We start from the raw sequence: 23,009 nt of genomic DNA, 5'->3' as shown, positions 1-23,009 counted from the left end.
TTTTGCTGTTTGGAAGGATGTGCTAGGCTAGCAACAGAGTGTGGAAGATGTACAGAATATGGGGATATATATAGTCATTTTGACCACGTTCATTTTGCCATTCCCAGAAATATGTTGAGTCTCCCAGGAGGCCAGATCTTGGGATATTTTATGGAACAACAGGAAAACTATTGGGCGACAGAGCTGTTAGACTGAGAGACCCAGTAGTAATGCTGTTGGTATGTACTGTTGTTGGAGGGGTTACAGCACAGAGTAGCTTGGAGAAATTTGTCATCAAATCCATAATATGACACACCTGTAGTTAAGAATGGATTTGTCCAATGAGTCACATCACTGGCCGGGTCATTTGCTGGCATCAGGATGACTGTGATTTCAGTCTTAGTAAGGAATGTAGTCACCTTTCAAATGTTATTTGCATAGATGGGGAGGGGGCGATTCAGGCTGGCGGTGTAAATTCTGTTGTAAGACACAAGGATGTCTGTCTTTTGAAATTTCATAGTATTTCTTACCTCATCTTCAGTATTAAATTACTCTTTGTGGTGTTGAGATTAGTGAATCATCCAAATTACTGGGCATTTGAGGATTGATAGTTCCCGATTTTTGTGGGTGTGTGTACCTGAATGATGCCAGTATTCCTTCCCTTTGTACCCCCATATCATGCTCTACTTCCTCCCAGAGACTAACAGTAAGGTACCTTTCTCTAAAGCCGATACTCTCAAATGACGAATTTTCCACTCCAACAACCCAATTTTGTCATTCGATTTGTGTACTTTTACATACACAAGCTTAATAAAACCAAACTGTTTCCCCAAGTCTTTATTCAATTTATATATGTCTCAACTTCTTAATTCATGTCCTTCATTATTTAGAATCACTAGTTATTAATTTGATTCACATACTCATTATCCTACTCTGCGTGCTAGTTTCCTCACTCCTTAATGTCCTTCTTTAGGTTCATTTATCCACATACCAGGTCATCCAATTCACATACCAGCTCTCCCACTCCTTCTCTTCATTTCTATACCCATTTCCCCAGTCTCTGGTGTTTCATTTACATACTGTACATGTTTGTCTTGCCCTTTCCTCAGTTCATTCACAGTGGCAATTGTGATTATATGCTGATAAAGGCACACAAGGATGCCCACTGCTGTTGCGTCATTTCCGTCCGATGGCGTATAATTGCATATACATCTGTACCATCGTCTCAAATCAGGACATGTCAGAGTCTTGAGTGCCTCCAATGATGCGCAGGCTGAGCTGCTCTCCTGGGATGCAGAGAGCTCTCCAGTAGCAAGTAAGATCACAATTGCTAATTAAATCCTGCCCAGAAAACACAGCAGTAACAGCCATGACACGCCTGAGTTTGGCCAACCACTCCCAGTTCCAAAACCCCAAATGCTGTCTACCTGTCATTCACTCTGCGACTAATTCCACACAGAATCGCATTTTACTTGCTGTGTGTGCGCACTGTGGCTCACACGCATGCACAGTATGAAAACATTGACCGATGTGCACATAATAGCCGATTTGCGACCGTATCTGAATTAGGCCCAGTTCAGGCTATAATTAGAGAAAATGGCAGAACACTAAAATAAGCAGAAACAACTCAAAATATGGCTGCTTAAGACACATTTATCATACAGTCTCCAGCCACCTTTTTTCACAATCTCCACTTTAATGCCTTTACAAGAGCTAATATTTGCTTGTCTGGACTATTGTAACCTTCTCATTGATCTCCCCAGTATTAAGCATTAAACTCTTCAGTGCAGTTGCAGCGCTGGTAAGATAGGTTGGCGTGGAGCAGATTGCCATTATCGTCTTGGGTGCTACAACACCTTATCCTGGACTTCGGGGGTTATTCAGCTTGCATTGCAGAATAGCAAAAATTGCAATCAATCGATTTTTGCTATTCTGCGCACGCACCGCGACCGCTGTGCACACGCATACAAAGTGCAATCACATCCCTGCAATCACGCCAGGAGGCGTCGTAAGTGGGGGGGGGGGGCAACGGACTTTTCGGGGTGGCTGCTGGAAAATGGCAGCAGACCGCCTGCATACGCAGCCTAGCTGCAGGAAGTCATCCACAGTTGCGGCGATCGCAATCCGAGGGGCGGGAGATAGCATGCTGGGCGGCCTTGTCCTGCTCTGGGTGGGCCCAGCATGCTACAGAAGGGATTGCAGATTCTGCTTTTTAGCAGAATCTGCAATCCGTGCTGAATAACTCCCTTTATCCATTCATGAAGATAACTTACTGACCACTATACTTGTCATAGCTTTCAGGCAGAGCCGGCCTTAGGTATAGGCAAACTAGGCAAATGCCTAGGGCATTTGGTATGCTTAGGGGCACCAGCAGCTTCTGCTGATTAAAATGATATGCAGCATGCCTATATTCTGTGTGTGACTGCGGCTGTATCTGCATACGAAATGCTACGTTGCAGTGTATTCCTGGAAATCACTGCAATGTAGCATTTCGTATGCAGATACAGACGCAGTCGCACACAGAATATAGGCATGCTGCATATCATTTTAATCAGCAGAAGCTTGTGCATCCTTGCCACATAGTAATGCAAATAAGATGCATTTTCATAAACAAAAGGCGCCCGATGTTAGCAGAGCTGCCAGCTGACTCATGCCAGGCATCTCCTGCAGAACTAGCGGCGGTGCTAGGGGGCACCAGCCAAAATCTTGCCTAGGGCATCATATTGGTTAGGGCCGGCACTGCTTTCAGGATCAGGTTTATGAACACGGAATAACAGTCTACAGTCAACCCCCATACAACATACTGAAAGCACACATGTATCAGTCACTAAAAAGAATAAAAACACAGCCTGTTCAATACCCCAAAACTTTATTGCCAAAGAAACAGATTTTTTTTCACCAATCAAATGTGTTACATTACTTGTATTAATAGTTAATCCAATAGAAGTATGTTAATTTGAACAAATATAAGTGAGAGGAATGCGCATAGAGATAATAAAGGTCTATATAATTTCATGTGTAAAATGTGCAAATTATTATTGGTATACTGTGTACTTGCTACTACCGTCCCACACCTCAATAGATCTATGTAAAGTTATTTGGATGTTAGTCAGTCAGATGCAATCATGTGAAAATAAGATATCTAGATTGCATATAATATATAAATTAGAATTTTAATGAAAACATCGTAAACATGCAAAGACAGAAATCGTACAGCTCACCAATAATTGATTGTTTCTGTATTGGAAAAACAGCTGTCTACTAATAAACCTTAATTGATTAACCATGCTATTGATTCGTTATAGAACACCCATCCAGAAAAAAACCCAAAACACTGAAACTGCCAATATGTTGACACAATTATAGAGGATGTGTCTAAAAGCAAATCTGCAATGTGTGGTTATAAGAGATAATTGATGACGAGGGCAGGCTTACAAGTCCACAGTCCATTTTCCTTGAGATTACATTTCTGACAGACTGAGGGAAAGTTCTGTTTTTGAAAAGTCAATTATTACTATTATACATTAATCAGCAACACATTGCTAGAATTAGACACACTGGAAGCCTTTAAAATGTACATGTGCTTCAGAATCATGGGGAACCACTGACATTGATTATTCCATGTGCCTCGGTCATGTATTTCCTCTAATGTGATAGGCTGCTCTCTCAGTGATGTCATTGCTTGCTACAAAGTATTAATAGACTGCACAAAAGGTCTGACCCCACTGTGTGTCAGCAAATGGTGCTCGTGAGACTGGTTTTTCCCAAACAGTGCCTGTGAAACCTAATTATATGCTAAATGACTATTTTTAACGATAATGTAAATAAGTATTATACTGTATAATAACCAGCTAATGTGTGAATATTTCACACAAAGCCTTATTTACAGATGAGTGCTGTTAATTTAATTATCCCACTATGCACCATTGAATCAGAAATATGAATTATAATAAGCAGCATATGCAAAATATGAGACCTGACTCCTTCCACATGTAGCTTAGCCACATCTAGAGAGCTGAAGATTGCAGTGTTCTAATATAGAGGCAAGACTTCTTATGTAATTGGGAACAGAGTCTTTTTAAAAAGTACAGGCTTTTTAACTCAAAATATAAGCGAGAACTGACTACAAGCTAAATTACTATTGACTTGAAAGTACCAAGTCCGTGCTGCTGAGTGTAAATGGATTGCTGCCTTTTTAAAAATGTATAAGTAATCCATTTTGTCTGTGTCTGCCTCTTTCCAAGTATTGTAGAGATCAGCTAGTCTAGGTCAAACAGCTGTGCATAATGCATGGACCAAGGAAAGCAGCCTGCAAAGTTACATCCGGTCATTTGGTCCCAGAGGAATCAGGCACCCCCGTACTGCATATCCTCTACTCCTGCCACATGGCGCCATTCTCTCCGTTCTCATGGAACTTATGCAAGTGGTCAGCGTATCTGCAAGTGACAGAGAGCACACAACATTACTTGCTGCTATTTTCAGAGTTCATAACCCCCCCCCCCCCCACACACACACACAAATATTATGCGATGTCACAGCACAAATACTCTGATATGCTTGTGATTCAGTTTCTCTAACACTCAATGGTTGTATAGATCGGGCTCCTCTAAGGGGGCATCTGCCATTTACAATATACAACTGAATGTAAAAAATAGGACTACCAGATGGCAATAGGTATAAGTCCACATCAACAGATTACTAGCACTAAATTGTTAATGATCCTTGGGGGTCATTCCGAGTTGTTCGCTCGCAAGTGAATTTTAGCAGATTTGCTCATGCTAAGCCGCCGCCTACTGGGAGTGAATCTTAGCATCTTAAAATTGCGAACGATGTATTCGCAATATTGCGATTACACACCTCGTAGCAGTTTCTGAGTAGCTTCAGACTTACTCGGCATCTGCGATCATTTCACTGCTTGTCGTTCCTGGTTTGACGTCACAAACACACCCAGCGTTCGCCCAGACACTCCCCCGTTTCTCCAGCCACTCCTGCGTTTTTTCCGGAAACGGTAGCGTTTTTCCCCACACACCCATAAAACGGCCTGTTTCCACCCAGTAACACCCATTTCCTGTCAATCACATTACGATCGCCAGAACGATGAAAATGCCGTGAGTAAAATTCCTAAGTGCATAGCAAATTTACTTGGCGCAGTCGCAGTGCGGACATTGCGCGTGCGCATTAAGCGGAAAATCGCTGCGATGCGAAGATTTTTACCGAGCGAACAACTCGGAATGACCCCCCTTATCCGATTCACTGGTATAAGTTACAGCACATCACTGTCCTTTATAACATGTTAAATATACCACAGTGGGTCTCTTTAATGTTATAAGGTGGAGCACGAGATCCAGGCACTGGCAAATTTAGAGGACATGTCGCTGCCTCTAACTGTGCCGCGGACCGCTGTACAGGCAGTCGCAGAGTAGGAGCAGAGGGGCGCACATTAACTCGGACTCTGAGACTAGGTAGGGAACAGGGCAGGCCAGAGGCGACAGCAGGAGACACTGACAGCCGGCACATTCTGGAGCTCTGCCCGTCCTCTTTATATTACTCACTGTGTGCTTGTAGCTGTGCAGCAGGGTTACTTCTGTTCTGCAGCAGCACTCTCTGCCTCCACTGCTGCAGCACCTGCACCTATCTCGGTCCAGCCCAGCTGTTGCAGTACCTCTCTCTGCCCCAGCTTTTGCAACATCTCTATCTTTCCTGGAAGCTACAGCACGTCTCTACTTCAGATACCGCAGCACCTCTCTCTGCCCTAGCTGTTGCAGCACCTCTCACTACATTGATACAGCAGCACCTCTCTCTGCCCCAGTGGCTGCTGCAGCACCTTTCTCTACATTGATGCTGCAGCACCTCTCTCTGCCTCTCGGGCAATTCTGGGACATTATTTTCATTGAGGCTTAGAGGGATTATCAGGTCTGGGATGGCAGTTTTAGGGAATCATTTTCATTTAGGCATTGTGAAAATATTGGTGCATTATTTTCATTGAGAGTTTGAGGTGAAGAATTCAGGTGTGAGTGAGTGAGTGAGTGAGTGAGTGAGTGAGTGAGTGAGTGAGTGGGGGGTGTGTGTGACATTTGGGGCATTACAGGTTGAGTATCCCTTATCCAAAATGCTTGGGACCAGAGGTATTTTGGATATGGGATTTTTCCGTATTTTGGAATAATTGCATACCATAATGAGATATCATGGTGATGGGACCTAAATCTAAGCACAGAATGCATTTATGTTACATATACACCTTATACACACAGCCTGAAGGTAATTTTAGCCAATATTTTTTGTAACTTTGTGCATTGAACAAAGTGTGTGTACATTCACACAATTCATTTATGTTTCATATACACCTTATACACACAGCCTGAAGGTCATTTAATACAATATTTTTAATAACTGTGTGTATTAAACAAAGTTTGTGTACATTGAGCCATCAAAAAACACAGGTTTCACTATCTCACTCTCACGCAAAAAAGTCCGTATTTCGGAATATTCCGTATTTCGGAATATTTGGATATGGGATACTCAACCTGTATTTTCATTGAGGCATTGGGAGATTATCAGATCTGGGGGGGCAGTTTTGGGGCATTATTTTCATTGCCAGATTTGGGGTCATCAGGTCTTTGGGAGGTCATATTTGGGGCATTAAGGGATTGGGCTTTGTGAGGGCAGGTCGGTCGGGGCATACATAGAGTTTTTATTTTATTTTAATTAAACAAGTAAATAGTTAAATACAGCTACTTCCATAGCGACTCTATAGTGGTGTAACGTGTATAAAGGGATCTACCATGGCATAAGATGTATAGGGGTCTACCTTGGTGTAATGTGTATAAGGGGCTTATCTGTGACATAATATGTATAAGGAGCTCTACTGTGTAGCGTAACATGTACAAGGGGTACTATTGTGGTGTAGTTTGAATAACGGACACTACTGTGCGGTATAATGTGAACTGGTACTATTCTGTGGTCACACCACTTCCCCATGAAGCCACGCCCCTATATTATAGTGCCATGCATTTGGCACACAGTCCATATTTTAAACCTGGGGGGGCACCCAAAGTAACCTTTCGCCCTGAGCTCCTCAAGGTCTAGAACTGGCCCTGTCACCAATTTAGTATTTTTAAATATTATCCTGGTGAGATTTCAAACATCCTTTGCATTTGTGAAAGCTGTTTGCATGGTCTGCCCATGCGCCATTAAAGGAGGGTAAACACGGAGAGATCTGTGTTTAAAATCTAAGCAATCTGACTAGATTGCTTAGATTTTGAGCACGGATCTGCCGTGTGTATGCCCTCCAGCGATAGCGATGCGCGGTCCCGTGCATTGCTATCGCCGATGCGCGGCCCCGCGCATCACTATCGCCGAAGCGCGGCCCCGCGCATCACTATCGCCGATGCTAGATTGAGCCTGCATGCAGGCTCAATCTAGCGGGTCGCTCACTTCACCGTTGCGTGAAGTGAGCGGCCCCCCGTCCGTCCGCCCCCTCGCTCAGCACAGCGCGCTGTGCTGAGCGGGGGGGGAGATGTGTGCTGAGCGGTCTGTGTTAAGATCGCTCAGCACACATATCTCCCGTCAGTACCCCCCTTAAGAGTTGGTGATGAGACATGCTGCTGCCACCTAGGTGGTATAGTACTGGCGGGATACATTGCCACTGCCCTGATACTGATATCTAAAAATCGCCATGAAGCGGTTCCTGCACATCTGCGCATGCCGGTACGCACATGTGCAAGGTCCTAAACTGTGTTCTCGTCAGAACGCAGTTTAAGACCTGGAGGGGACCGGAACGGGCGTGGATGTCGTGTTTTCTGGGCGTAGGTACTCCATTTTAGGGGAGCAGCTCGGACAATGCAGGCGTGTCCAGACCGTTTGCGGGGCGGGCCACGTGAGGTCACGCACAGCCGCTGTGAACCTTAACATGGTGGGTAGCCGTCTGCCTTCGCTGCTAGGCTGCGCAGGCAGAGGGCTACTCTAAATGTGCGAAAGCATCACTGCCATGTGATGCTTTCGCATGTCTCCTGGGGGTGGGGTGGATTCGCATGTCTCCAGGGTGAGAGAGGTGGATCAGTCACGTGGGGCGGACTTGCCCTGTGCTTGACGTCCCCCCGCATGTCAAAGAAACTGATTGAAGCTGTGCGATCAAGCCTGATTTATGCCCTAAACTCTACACCACAGAAATCATCAGTCCACTGCATTACACTGATGAGCGCAACAAATCTCCAAGTTGACATGAAGGCACTACGTCCATGAGGAAACCTCTGGTTGTAATACACTAGCAATGGGGATTATGTATTTATTTTATTTATTACCAGTTATTTATATAGCGCACACATATATTTGGCAGAGCTTTACAGAGAATATTTGGCCATTCATATCAGTCCCTGTCCCAGTGGAGCTTACAATCTATAAATGGTGGATGGTAATTCCTGCTGTTATAAGGGGTGTAGTACGGGTGACCGGCGGTCTCCTGACCGCCGGTCACCTTACCGACGCCGGGATCCCGGCAGCATACCGACGCCGGGATCCCGGCGGAGAGGGGCGAGTGCAGCAAGCCCCTTGCGGGCTCGCTGCGCTCGCCACGCTGCGGGCTCGGTGGCGACCTGCGGTAGCCACGGGTTCTATTCCCACTCTATGGGTGTCGTGGACACCCACGAGTGGAAATAGTCCCTGTTGGTCGGCATGCCGACCATCGGGATAGTGAGCCGTCGGGCTCACGGAGGAGGTCATGTGACTGTCGGTCAGCCGACCGGCAGTCACATGACTACCACCCGTTATAAGGAGGCTTTTCAGAATCACTTCACTTTCTATGCAGGCTGCTACAGGGAACATTTTAGCTGCTGCCGCTAACAGCCTGGTAGTAAACTCAGCAAATTATAGACTTTAAATTATTAACTAGTTTGCAGTTTTACATGACAAAGAAAATTTAATAAATGGAAAATAAACATATTAGTACAGTATATTATTGTTTTATTATATTTATACATATACATACTTTTTAGCGCAGTAGGCGGCACAATCTCTTTCCACACTTTCACTCCAGGCTGTTTTGTATAGCACCTAATAAACCAAATGAATGAATATTGTAATTTTTTTTCTTCAACATGATCTGAACTTGAATCTTTAAACATTTTAGATGTATAGGTAACATGTTATTATTAATGAATTGACAGCAATAGAACACATGGTCTGCGTCCAGATGGTTACAGCTGGGGGATGAAGTTCGAAATTGCATACAGATCCGTGCAATTTCGATGTGCTTTTCTGGGTGGTACAGTAACTGCAGGGCCGGCAACAGAAATCTTGGGCCCCGTTCAGTGATATCTCTTGGGCCCCCTAAGATTATTTTGTATGTATGTATATATATATATATATATATATATATATATATACACATATATATATATATATATAAATGCAGAAAAAGGTCGGCACTCCAATTACTGTCCCAATATGACTTATATGACTTGCCCGGGTGCCCTCCTCGAATCCAAATGGAATCTATAATGTACAAACAGTAGATAGGTGGCACTCACGAGACACCAACCATGAATAACCAGATGGACAGCATCTCTGTGTTCAACGTTTCAGTCTTAATGGACTTTTTTCAAGAACATGTTCTTGAAAAAAGTCCATTAAGACTGAAACGTTGAACACAGAGACGCTGTCCATCTGGTTATTCATGGTTGGTGTCTCGTGAGTGCCTCCTATCTACTGTTTGTGTATATATATATTTTAAAGTGCAATGGAAATTGCTAGGCTATTTAATAATAATAATGATAATAATAATAATAATAATAATAATGTATCTATGTGTATATATATATATATATATATATATATACATACACACACAAAATATAAGTATGGATATCTCTCCTTCCTCCCCCACACACACCAGAGTGCATCTCCATCTCTCCTTCCTCCCAAATACCCCACAGTCTGTCTCTCTCCCCAATGACTCTATGCTGCAAAAGATTCTGATTGTCCAATTTGGTCAATTCAACCAAATTGACTGACTTTTACAGTCTATGGCTTTACGAAGTTAGTTAATCTGAGGTTAACAGATGGCCCTAAATTAGCAGGGTGGAGTGTGTTTCCAATTGCCACTACAATATGATTGTAGAACAGGGATGGGGAACCTTCGGCCCTTCAGCTGTTGTTGAACTACACATACCAGCATGCATTGTTATAGTTGCCCTATTTGGTTATGCAAAACTGTTGCAGGGCATGCTGGGATGTGTAGTTCAACAACAGCTGGAGGGACGAAGGTTCCCCATCCCTGTTGTAGAGGGTCATAACAATTACTTGTACAGTTTGGTCTTCCATGCATGTGGCCAAATTGCTGACAAATTGGCTCTAACTTACAATGAGTAAATTAGACAAGACGTTAACAAGCTGGCAAATAGACCCAGTGTTTGCCACAAAGTTTATATACTACAACATGGGTGCAGGCTAATCAATATATTACAACTCTACATCTGGATTATGTTACCATACACTGCTCTGTATCCCCAATATCATTGCTTTATTATTCCATGCAATACTTAAACTGTGTAATTTCAGTTTCATCTTTCAACAGTGGCTACACAAAACAGCAAATATTAGGGGGAAACTTAGCACAAAAAATTAACTACTCTACTTTTGGTAGAAATACTGAAATCATTAGTGTCTATGACATTCGACCTGAAAGGGGGGGGGGGGGGGGGGGGTAAGGGGGTCCATCATCTGAACCGGTTAATTCTCCAGGGGCTACTAGGAAAAGTTGCAATTCTGAACAGTTTCTGTCCTTTATTACGTCACTTACCAGGAAAACTAGACAATGCAGGAACAGAGTATAGAAAAATGCAATCGTTCGGGCCATCTTATTTGATAGAATGAGTCTTCCCTATATATACAAAAAAAATCAGATTTGAATCACTGAGCACAAATGATACATGAGGAAGAGCAATGACAATTTTAGCTGCTGGAATACAGCAACTGTAAGACAGAAGCCGTTTCAGACGACAAAGCAGCCTTTGCTGACTACTTATGTGGGGCTCCAGGCTGGACTGAGGAGAGATACTGGAAATTGGAGGCATCAAATATAATCTTAAAACAAGTGATTTCACCACACCAACTGTTCCAGTGAAGGCTTTGTGCTGCATGGGTACCTTGTCATTACTATAGCGGAGACACAAAATTCTGCAGTAACAACAAAAGAGAGACTGGGAAGGGGTGTGGCCAATAGCATAACTATCATAGGTGCAGTACTATTGGGTCACAGATGAGGGGGCCTATCTTCCATGTTTCCATGCAAGTGTTTTTTTTTTGCCATTGGCCAGTACACGGGGCCCTTACATACATATGTGACTTTGGGAACTTGTCTACGTTTTGGCTGGACAGATCCTAGTCAGTAACTTGTTTTGCATGTATTTTGTTATTTTCATATTTGGGAAGCATGGATCTGATGCATTCCATTTACTATTGTAAGCAAAATGTACAATATCATCTATCTGGGACAGTGCTACTATTAGGTGAACCTAGGCTACTCACTCATCGGCCCCGGTGTCTCTACCCATAATACCCCTGGGCATGCCTAAAACTGCACTCTGCTGCTCTGAGTTGCAATGCAGGTTGTGTACTCACTGGGGTTCAGACTATGAATGGATTCCTTACTTAAGAATGTTCTTCCTTCATTATGTACATCACCCTAAAGCTATATTACTAATAATATGTTATGCAAACAAAAGCATGTAGAAATCAACGACATAAATCAAGGTTGATCCATTCTGTTGTCAGCTTTACAATTTGATTCTTGAAGGCTGTCCATTAAGACTTGGATACAGCGTCACTAATCATGAAAGTTTGTGATTTATGCACTATGGGGGTGATTCCGAGTTGTTCGCTCGCTAGCTGCTTTTAGCAGCATTGCACACGCTAAGCCGCCGCCTACTGGGAGTGTATCTTAGCATAGCAGAATTGCTGACGAAAGCTTCGCTAATTTTCTTGTAACGATTACCCCGCAGTTTCTGAGTAGCTCCAGACTTACTCAGCCATTGCGACCAGCTCAGTCCTTTTCGTTCCTGGTTTGACGTCACAAACACACCCAGCGTTCGCCCAGCCACTCCCCCATTTCTCCAGCCACTCCTGCGTTTTGCAACTCGAACGCCTGCGTTTTTCCCGCACACTCTCATAAAACGGCCAGTTTCCGCCCAGAAACACCCACTTCCTGTCAATCACACTACGATCAGCAGAGCGATGAAAAAACTTTGTTACGCTGTGAGTAAATTACCAAACTTTTGTGCTAATTTACTTGGTGCAGGCGCACTGTGTACATTGCGCATGCGCAGTTTGCGACTAATCGCTCCGTAGCGAAAAAAAATAACGAGCGAACAACTCGGAATCACCCCCTATGTTATCAGTAAGCATTATCTACAGGTGTCATATGTATGAACTCCTACAGGTAAATGGTTGTCTATACATACACTTCACAATATATCTACTGTAATTTACATTATCAGTTGTTATATAGCATGAGGCAGTATTTCACGAATCCAGTCCTCAGGACACCCTAACAGAGCATGTTTTCCAGGTCTCCTCACAGAATCAGAAGTGTAATAATTAGTAACACCTGTGGATCCTATAAAATGTGTCAGTTTGTGCTGACTACTCCTGAGCTCCATCAAGTAGATGCTATGTACTGAACACTGTAATGGTGGCTTGAGGACTGGATTTAGGAAACATTTGTGTAAAAGATTACACACCACCAGTGGATTTAAAATAACCTTGAAGTTCTCTTTCTGTATAAACAAACTTCTTGCAGACTTCTAATTTATCCTACACTATGTAGACAAAAGTGATTGGACCCCTCCCCCCGCAAGCAGACACGTGTTCATGAAGACATAAAACGGGTAGAGGGGCTCTGATTAGATAATTTGCTAATTAAATGGATTTCCGGAAGGAGATAGCTGATTTTGAAAAGGTGATCATCGTAGACTGCTTGATCAGAGGTATGAGTGTTAGAAGCATTGCGGATGTTAGGAAGGTTCCTAAATCCACTGTGTCACTTGTCATTAATGTGTGGAAGAAGTCTGGTCTTAGCAGGAATGCACAGCGCCCTGGAAGACCCCTGAAGCTGCAATCCATGGACCAGAGAGCGCTAACCAGAGAGCTGCGAAAGAACAGGGGTCATCCCATGCGTACCACTGCACTTGAGTTCCAAATGGCCACTAATGTGCCAGTTTTGACAAGAACACTCCGTAGGGTGGCCCATGCTCTTGGATATTATGTAAGAGCAGCTGCTCATAAACCTCTAATCACAAAGAAGAATGCAGCTCAGCGCTTACAATGGTGTAAAGAATGCAAAAACTGGACAGTGGAACAATGGTGGCGAGTGTTATGGAGTGACTGATCATGGTTTGCACTTTTCAGATCAGATGGACGTGTTTGGGTTTGGTAATTACCATGAGAACATCTGATTCCAGAGTTCACAGTACCTACAGTAAAGCATGGAGGTGGTGGCAATATGCTGTGGGGCTCTTTCAGTTGGTTTGCCATGGGTCCACTAGTTGTAATACATGGTCACATTAACTCTGAGAAGTATAGAGATGTTCTCAATAACTCTGTGCTCCCTACATTGTGGCATTTCTACAGAAACAATGAATGTTTTTATCAGGACAACAAACAATGAAACTCATGTTTCCAGGGCTACGTTGGACTGCTATACAGAAAATTTGGTAACCCGGAGTCCAGATCATAACCCCACTGAGAACCTCTGAGATGAGTTGGAGCAACGGGTGCATTCTAGGCTGACTCGACCTTCTTCAGTGTCGCAGTTGGTCACTGTACTTAAGGCAGAATGGCAAAACATACCACCTGCTGTTGTCCAGGAACTTGTGGACAGTTTGCCAAGAAGGGTGTCTGCAGTAATCACTGCACACGCTGTAGACCTACAAAGTACCAACGTCAATAAAATCTCATTAATTTATTTGCAGTCAGTGTCCAATCACTTTTGTCAACATAGAGAATAAACTATAGTAACACAATGTACTTACTGCCATTTAATGGGAAATGGACAAGATTCAAGTCTATAACAACTCCCAGACAAATAATCTCCACAGATATCATACTCAGTCATTCTAGCATGTCCAGAAATATCCAATTAATGCAGAACAGAACATTCATCCAAAATGAAAATTAATTTGCTGGAATCTCTACAAATTGAAAAAAGTCTTCGCACCTTAGAAAAAAACTGAACAAATGACCTCATGCAGGTACCTACCATGCTAAGGGTGGCTTTATCCCATGGACTTAGGCTGAGATACTTTCGCTGGCGTTCCTGCAATGGAAAAGCACAAACTGTCAGATGTCTTGCATTTAAAAAACTGAATTCCCAGATACAGGAGAACTAGGACTTGATTTCACTATCTCCCCACAACAACAGTATTTTCACTAGCTCTCATCCTAAAATCCGATTGTATGTACAATAATCTGGATCATACTGAAATTCATATTTTTACTTCATAGACTGTACTTTACGCTTACTAAATTACACAATTTGACAAACGTAATCCAAGCCATGTTGCATAATTGTTATCCAAGGCAATCTAGTCCATATTTTTTTTATATTTTGTCTTTTCTCATATTGCTTCCGATGTCTACATTTGAACATATACAATATTTTATATTTTCCCTGTTTTGTATCCTTACCTTTTTTATTCCTGCTTCCCTGTTTTAAAAATTATGTTATAATAAAAAAAAGGCTTTGATAACAGTTTTGAGGTTACCAACAACATGTAGAGAAGAAATAAACAAAACACCCCTTGTATTTCTTTAATGCATTGACATGCGTTGAGTTGATGGACTATACAGTATGTCAAGTGAAAGGTATTATCCCATGCACTAAAATTCAACCCCTTTCCTTATGCAGGTGTAGTTCATTGGGTCGACCCTAACTAGGTCGACAGTCATTAGGTTGACCACTACTGGTCGACAGCGAGTAGGTCGACACCTGAAATAGGTCAAAGCGAAAAAAGGTCGACATGAGTTTCTTATTTTTTTGGATGTTGTTTTCTTCGTAAAGTAACCGGGAACCCCAATTAGTGCACCGTTCCCCGCTTTGTAGCCGTACGACGCGCAATGCACAGGCGCGTCGTACGGCTACAAAGCGGATCATTGCTGGGCGATGGATTGTACGAAGAATCCATTTGCACAGCCGATCGCAAGGTGATTGACAGGAAGAAGGCGTTTCTGGGTGTCAACTGAACGTTTTCTGGGAGTGGTAGGAAAAATGCAGGCGTGTCCAAGCGTTCGCAGGGCGAGTGTCTGACGTCAATTCCGGGCCAGAACAGGCTGAAGTGATCGCAAGGGCTGAGTAAGTTCTGAGCTACTCAGAAACTGCACAAAACTTTTTTGCATCACTCGGCTGCACATGCGATCGCACACTTGCACAGCTGAAATACACTCCCCCATAGGCAGCGACTATCTGATCGCAGCACAGCAATGAAACTTTTTTTAAACTCATGTCAACCTTTTCATGTATCGACCTTTGCCATGTCGACCTAAAGACCATGTCAACCAATAGTGGTCAACCTAATGACTGTCAGCCGTGACCGGATACCCCTTATGCTGCTGGTACAGATCAATCAGGAGCACTAGAAACATGTTAAAAGATTTTTTTTTTAATGATATTGCAGTATGAGTACTTACAGTACATTGGCAGATGCAAAGGATGGAGGGAGGGGGGGGGGGGGTCCCCCTGAACCGACTAGGTTTAAATCTTTACCACAATAACAGTAGTTTATAATGCACATTTACTAGAGCTACATCCACAACATGCAATTAAAGGGATAGAAGAGCAGCTAGTCCTGTCAGGTCTGCTGTGTGTGGATCTAAGCACAAACTCAGCACACTGGGCCAGAGAGAGACAAGAGAGCAGCTGCCAGTAAGAGACAGGGAGACTTAACATGAGGAGGAGAAAAATGTGCTTAGAAAGCTCTGGTTTGTCTCCTATTTGTTACATTGGGTGTACTACGAATGTCCGGCTGTCAGGATCCCGGCGCCGATCCCGACAGCAGGAATGCCGTCAGTGGGGTGGGCGCAAAGAGCCCCTTGCGGGCTCACTGCGCTCGCCATGCTGCGGGCACAGTGGGCGTGCCACGCTATTGTTCTCCCTCCAGGGGTGTCGTGGACACTCCAAGAGGGAGAATAGTTGACGGTATACCGGCGGTTGGGATCACGGCGCAGGAATGCTGAGCGCCGGGATCCCGGCAGCCGGTATATCGAGTGCCACCCGGTTACATTATGTTTGTTATGTATTGATCACTGGGATGTTTGATCTTTTCCTGATCACTTCTGTTATTATGATACAGAAAGTACATTTTTATAATAGACCATCATTCTATAGTGTTAATTAGTAATGCTGCATTACATATACTACAGTATTCAATGTAGAAGGAGACTAGTATGCACATTTACAGTGGGGCAAAAAAGTATTTGGACAGCCACCGATTGTGCAAGTTGACCCACTTAAAAAGAGGAGAGAGGTCTGTAATTTCCATCACAGGTACACTTCAACTGTGAGAGACAGAATTTGAAGAAAAAAAACTAGGAAATCACATTGTATGATTTTTAAACAATTTATTTGTATATTCTTGCGGAAAATAAATATTTGGACAATCAAAAAGTTTAACTCAATACTTTGTAATATAATCTCGGTTGGCAATTACAGAGGTCAAACGTTTCCTGTAGTTCTTCACCAGGTTTGCACATACAGTAGCAGGTATTTTGGCCCACTCTTCCATACAGATCTTCTATAGATCTGTCAGGTTTTGGGGTTGTCGCCGGGCAACACGGACTTTCAACTCCCTCCACAGATTTTCTATTGGGTTGAGGTCTGGAGACTGGCTAGGCCACTCCAGGACCTTAAAATGCTTCTTACGGAGCCACTCCTTAGTTGCCCGGGCGGTGTGTTTGGGGTCATTGTCATGCTGGAAGACCCAGTCACGTCCCATCTTCAATACTGTTACTGAGGGAATGGAGGTTTTTGCCCAAAATCTCATGATACATGGCCCCATTCATCCTCTCCTTAATATGGATCAGTCCTGTCCCCTTTGCAGAAAAGCAGCCCCAAAGCATGATGTTTCCACCCCAATGCTTCACAGTGGGTATGGTGTTCTTGGGATGCCATTCATCATTCTTCTCCCTCCTAACACGGCGAGTGGAGTTTATACCAAAAAGTTCGATTTTGCTCTCATCTGACCACATTACATTCTCCCAATCCTCCTCTGGCAAACTTTAGACGGGCCTGGACATGTGCTGGCTTAAGCAGGGGACCTTTCGGGCGCTGCAGGATTTCAATCCATGACGACGTAGAATGTTACTAATGGTAACCTTTGTGACTGTGGTCCCAGCTCTCTTGAGGTCATTGACCAGGTCCCCCCGTGTAGTTCTGGGCTGATTTCTCACCGTTCTCAAGATCATTGATACCCCACGAGGTGAGATCTTGCATGGAGCCCCAGGTCGAGGGAGATTGTCAGTGATCTTGTATTTCTTCCATTTTTTAATAATTGCGCCAACAGTTGATCTCTTCTCACCAAGCTGCTTGCCTATTGTCGAGTAGCTCATCTTAGCCTTGTGCAGCTCTACAATTTTGTCCCTGGTGTCCTTAGACAGCTCTCTGGTCTTGGCCATGGTGGAGAGGTAGAAGTCTGACTGTTCGAGGGTGTGGACAGGTGTCTTTTATACAGATAACCAGTTCAAACAGGTGCCATTACTACAGGTAATGAGTGGAGGATAGAAGAGCTTCTTAAAGAAGAAGTAACAGGTCTGTGAGAGCCAGAAATCTTGCTGCTTGGTAGGTGTCCAAATATTTATTTTCCACAAGAATATACAAATAAATTGTTTAAAAATCATACAATGTGATTTCCTGGGGTTTTATTTTCAGATTCTGTCTCTCACAGTTTAAGTTTACCTATGATGGAAATTACAGACCTCTCTCATCTTTTTAAGTGGGTCAATTTGCACAATCGGTGGCTGTCCAAATACTTTTTTGCCCCACTTGTATATCCAGGGATGGTGCTCGGTTCTAATGCTACTCCCAGGCCCACTCTAGTGCTGTGCATAGCAGAGAACTTGGATTGTGAAATGGTGCACATTACATACACTGGCATTGTGTATGAGGCAGACTATAGCGTGCTTTGTGCAAGTCATGCCCCCTGGCCACATTTGCTCTAAAATCATGCATTTGGAAAAAAAAACCCTCTAGAAATGCTGCGTTTGCCCCTGACATGGTAAATACAGGTAATTATTAGGTTTGAAGAGAATATAACCCGCCTGTTGATTGGAATAATGGATTCCATTTGGGTACAATACAAATGCACAGCACCTACACCCTCTCTTATGGAGCACAGCAGCTACACAGTCTCCTAGGTAGCACAGCAGCTACACCCTCTCTTAGGTGGCACAGCAGCTACACCTTCTCCTATGTGGCACAGCAGCTACATCCTCTCTTAGGTAACACATCAGCTACACCCTCTCATAGGTAGTACAGCAGCTACACCCTCTCCTATGTAGCACAGAAGTTTCACCCTCTGCTATATAGCAAAGCAGCTACACCCTCTCCTATGGAGCACAGCAGCTACACCCTCTCCTATGGAGCACAGCAGCTACACCCTCTCCTATGGAGCACAGCAGCTACACCCTCTCCTATGGAGCACAGCAGCTACACCCTCTCCTATGGAGCACAGCAGCTACACCCCTCTCCTATGGAGCACAGCAGCTACACCCTCTCCTATGGAGCACAGCAGATACACCCTCTCATAGGTAGCACAGCAGCTACACCCTCTCCTGTGGATCACAGCAGCTACACCCACTCCTATGGAACACAGCAGCTACACCCTCTCATAGGTAGAACAGCAGCTACACCCTCTCCTATGGATCACAGCAGCTACACCCTCTCCTATGGATCACAGCAGCTACACCCACTCCTATGGAGCACAGCAGCTACACCCTCTCCTATGGAACACAGCAGCTACACCCTCTCCTATGGAACACAGCAGCTAAATCCTCTCCTATGGAGCACAGCAGCTACACCCCTCTCCTATGGAGCACAGCAGCTACACCCTCTTCTATGTAGCGCAGCAGCTACACCCTCTCATAGGTAGTACAGCAGCTACACCCTCTCCTATGGATCACAGCAGTAACACCCTCTCCTATGGAGCACAGCAGCTACACCCTTTCCTATGGAACACAGCAGCTACACCCTTTCCTATGGAACACAGCAGCTACACCCTCTCATAGGTAGCACAGCAGCTACACACTCTCCTATGGATCACAGCAGCTACACACTCTCCTATGGATAACAGCAGCTACACTCTCTCCTATGTAGCACAGTAGCTACACCCTCTCCTATGGAGCACAGCAGCTACACCCTCTCCTAGGTGGCACAGCAGCTACACCCCCCCCCCCCTTGGCGGCACTGCAGCTACAACCTCTCATAGGTAGCACAGCAGCTACACCCTCTCCTATGTAGCACAGCAGCTACAGCCTCTAGTATGGAGTGCAGAAGCTACACCCTCTCCTTTGGAGCACAGCAGCTACACCCTCTACTATGGAGTGCAGAAGCTACACCCTCTCCTTTGGAGCACAGCAGCTACACCATCTGCTATGGAGTGCAGCAGCTGCACCCTCTCCTAGGTGGTGCAGCAGCTACTCCATCTCCTATGTGGCACAGCAGCTTCACCCTCTCCTAGGTAGCACAGCAGCTACACCCTCTCCTATGGAGCACAGCAGCTAACCCTCTCACTGGTAGTGTGATTTAATACAAAGAATAAAACTGCACAAAGTTAACCTGTGTTTTTTTCTAAAGTGTAACTGTGTGGGCGGACTTTTCTGCAAAGTAAATAGCTGTCAGAAAATGTCCTTGTACAAGTCCATTTGTGCACATTATTTTGTTAGGCTAGCAAAAAACATAGAATGGGTTTTGACAAAGTCTGTTTACCCGTTAAATATGCCCATGTGTAATACCCTTGTTCCGTCATTCATTACACTGCACCAGGTTGCATGCTGCATCTTCTGGTTGGCCATTCAGCACAGCCGACCAGATGTCGCAAGCGACCCACGGAAGTGCGCAATCAGGCGTATGCATTAGACGATATGCACAATTTGTCATTCCGATACGGCAAATCGTGCAGCTATTGTCCTGATGTGTAATATAAAGTAAACAGATAGAGTGCGCTGTCAATGGCAGCCTGTACAGGGAAGGTTAGTTCCCTTAATAATGTATATATAAGGAAAAAAGGAGAAGTACTGGTGCCGGCTGAAATTCAAAACACAATAAATAAAATATAAAAAATATATCTTTTAATACATCTATCTAGGAGATTTTCTATCTCTCAAGGGTAAAACAACAACAATAAAATGAATACTGTAGGATACCACAAAGTATTAACCCTTTCAAATAAAATGTCCACAGTTCCTGGCTAGGACACTAATCCACATTTGCCCACAAGTTAGTTGGTGTAAAGCTTTTTACCAGACTTGTTTCCGGGTATAAGTCCCCTAGGAATCCCATGCAGATAGGGTCCAGATGGCAATTGGGGATAAGTCCAGGTCTGTGGAAAAACTTGTGCCGGAATTTGATCCAGTGGATGCTGATGGGTCCAAATAACGCCAGGAGGTGGATATGGGTGCTGGTACTTGTGGTCCTACAGAGAAGAGCCCAACGCCCAACGCGCTCCTGAGGAAGCTGGCACCCATCAGACCAGCGAAACGCATTGGGCTCTTCGCGGTAGGACCGCAAGTACCAGCACCCATATCCACCTCCTGGCGTTATTTGGACCCATCAGCATCCACTGGATCAAAATCCAGCACAAGTTTTTCCACAGACCCGGACTTATCCCCATTTGCCATCTGGACCCTATCTGCATGGGATTCCTAGGGGACTTATACCCGGAAACAAGTCTGGTAAAAAGCTTTACACCAACTAACTTGTGGGCAAATGTGGATTAGTGTCCTAGCCAGGAACTGTGGACATTTTATTTGAAAGGGTTAATACTTTGTGGTATCCTACAGTATTCATTTTATTGTTGTTGTTTTACCCTTGAGAGATAGAAAATCTCCTAGATAGATGTATTAAAAGATATATTTTTTATATTTTATTTATTGTGTTTTGAATTTCAGCCGGCGCCAGTACTTCTCCTATTGTCCTGATGTGTACCCAGTCTTGGTGCCCATAATGGAGCTCTGTTACTTTTTCCAACGTCAAGAAGAAACAAATCAGTTTTGTATTCTGATTTTACAGGTTAACGGATCAAAAGGCCTATTTTTCAATTTATGACCCAGACTTGGAAAGACTTCTTATCCTGACCAGAGGACAATGTAACAGAAATCACTTAAAGCACTCTGTTATTCCTTCAGTACATGATTGTGTGGCAAACCACAAGCAGAGCTTCCCCCCCGCTGCAGCAATATCATCAGGCGCTTTGTGTGGGTGCCAGACCAGGTTTAGAAAATTCATTGGCTGACTGAAAAAGAAACCTAGTAAATAACAATGTAATTGCAACAATCAATAAACAACCATAAAAGGGTAAAGGAAAAGCTTTTATCGTGAATGTGGAAAGACAAATGTCTTCTTTACGCAAATCTCGGAAAACACATTCCATCAAAATGTCTGTTCGGAAGTATGCTGAGTTTTATTATGTCAGAAACATCCAGACCACAAAGTAAATCTGCAGGTTCATTTCCAACGCAGAAAATGATCTATAAACCTCTACTTGCATATTATGATTTGGTCTGTGCAAGCAAACATCACATCACCACCTTTACCAATCAATTTTAGTATCTTCTGTGTGCAGCTATAGGAGTATCCTTGTCCTGAAATGACCTGCGGTACTATATAAGGGCCATGATAAATTAGTGCAACACACTACCCACATAACAACTGTTCTATATATACTTGCAATCACACTACAATGGTTACTGTGATGCCATTGAGATTTTGCTGGACATTGTCAGAAGGCATATGTAGAGAAGGGGGCATCTCTGTGATATTTATATGTCACTGTCCGTAAAGGATAAGAGCATCTTTTTGTACTTTTGTATTGTTATATGCGCAAAACAGAGCTACAGTAGGTAAAGCTTTTTGTGTGGTATACACCTGGCAGAGGCTTGTTGTTGGTAAGCTGTGCATTCACAATGAGCTACTTTGTACCGGCTCCCAGAGGCAGATTTAGGGGTAAGGCCGTCCCTAAGCACAACATTATTGGTGGCCCCCCATCATGTTGGGGCCTCCCAACTGCCAAATCAGCATCACCCTCACCCCAACTCCACAATTTACTCAAAATTGCCCCCTCCTCCCTCACCAGCTACAAAATAAAAAAAAAGAAACCGTAATGACAAAAAACAAAAAAAGAATCACCTGGCCATCGGCCTCGCGGGGCTTTCATGCAGGTGAGCATGCTGTGCCACCCCCAACCCCCCCCCAACCTCCCCTCCCCCCAACCTCCCCTCCCCACCCTCCTTCCTCCACTGCCGACTCTGCGGTCTCCACATGACCTGGACAGTGCTGTGTTCCATTAGGAATTGATGGCCTGATTCTGATTTGGAAGTAAAGAACATAACTGTGCACCTGGGCCAAACCATGCTGCACCGTAGGTGGGGCAGATGTAACATGTGCAGACAGATTTAGATTTGGGTGGGGTGTGTCAAACTGAAATCTAAATTGCAGTGTAAACAGAAAGCTGGCCAGCATTTGTGAGCTACATGCGACAGCAGACAGTATTTATGAGTGTGTCAGTGCCATCAGAAGGTGCTGTCTCTATGAATATCCATGAGCAAATCCATGATCGGTGCGCTTGGGATACAGAGGACATCATATCATTTGACAAGAAAACCCAATGCTGATTGGTCAAGAGGCTTGATAGATGAGTTGTAGTAGCCATTTTGTAAGACTACTGTATATAAAGGTCGAGCACAAGATACTCAGGAGTCAATTTCATTAGTATAAGTAAGTGGCTGCATTCAGTATCACAGTACATCACAACGATACGGAATGCAGTTTC

General features: G+C 44.0%; 1 protein-coding gene across 1 annotated transcript in view; it reads right to left on the bottom strand.

Moving 5' to 3' along the window:
- Positions 1–2,831: 2,831 nt before the first annotated feature.
- CUX1 (cut like homeobox 1) overlaps positions 2,832–23,009 on the bottom strand; it is a 622,185-nt gene continuing 602,007 nt past the window's right edge. The window contains exons 20-23 of the mRNA XM_063956059.1: positions 14,231–14,287; positions 10,775–10,855; positions 8,963–9,027; positions 2,832–4,415 (exon numbers count right to left, since the gene is read on the bottom strand). Of these exons, the coding sequence (XP_063812129.1) occupies positions 4,352–4,415; positions 8,963–9,027; positions 10,775–10,855; positions 14,231–14,287 (267 nt within the window). The 3' untranslated portion in view covers positions 2,832–4,351. The remainder of the gene's footprint in view (positions 4,416–8,962; positions 9,028–10,774; positions 10,856–14,230; positions 14,288–23,009) is intronic.

The sequence above is a fragment of the Pseudophryne corroboree genome, chromosome 2 (assembly GCF_028390025.1).
Source record: "Pseudophryne corroboree isolate aPseCor3 chromosome 2, aPseCor3.hap2, whole genome shotgun sequence".
Taxonomy (NCBI): Eukaryota; Metazoa; Chordata; class Amphibia; order Anura; family Myobatrachidae; genus Pseudophryne; species Pseudophryne corroboree.
Note: the sequence above shows the minus strand (reverse complement) of the source record. Positions and strands in the feature narration are given on the sequence as shown.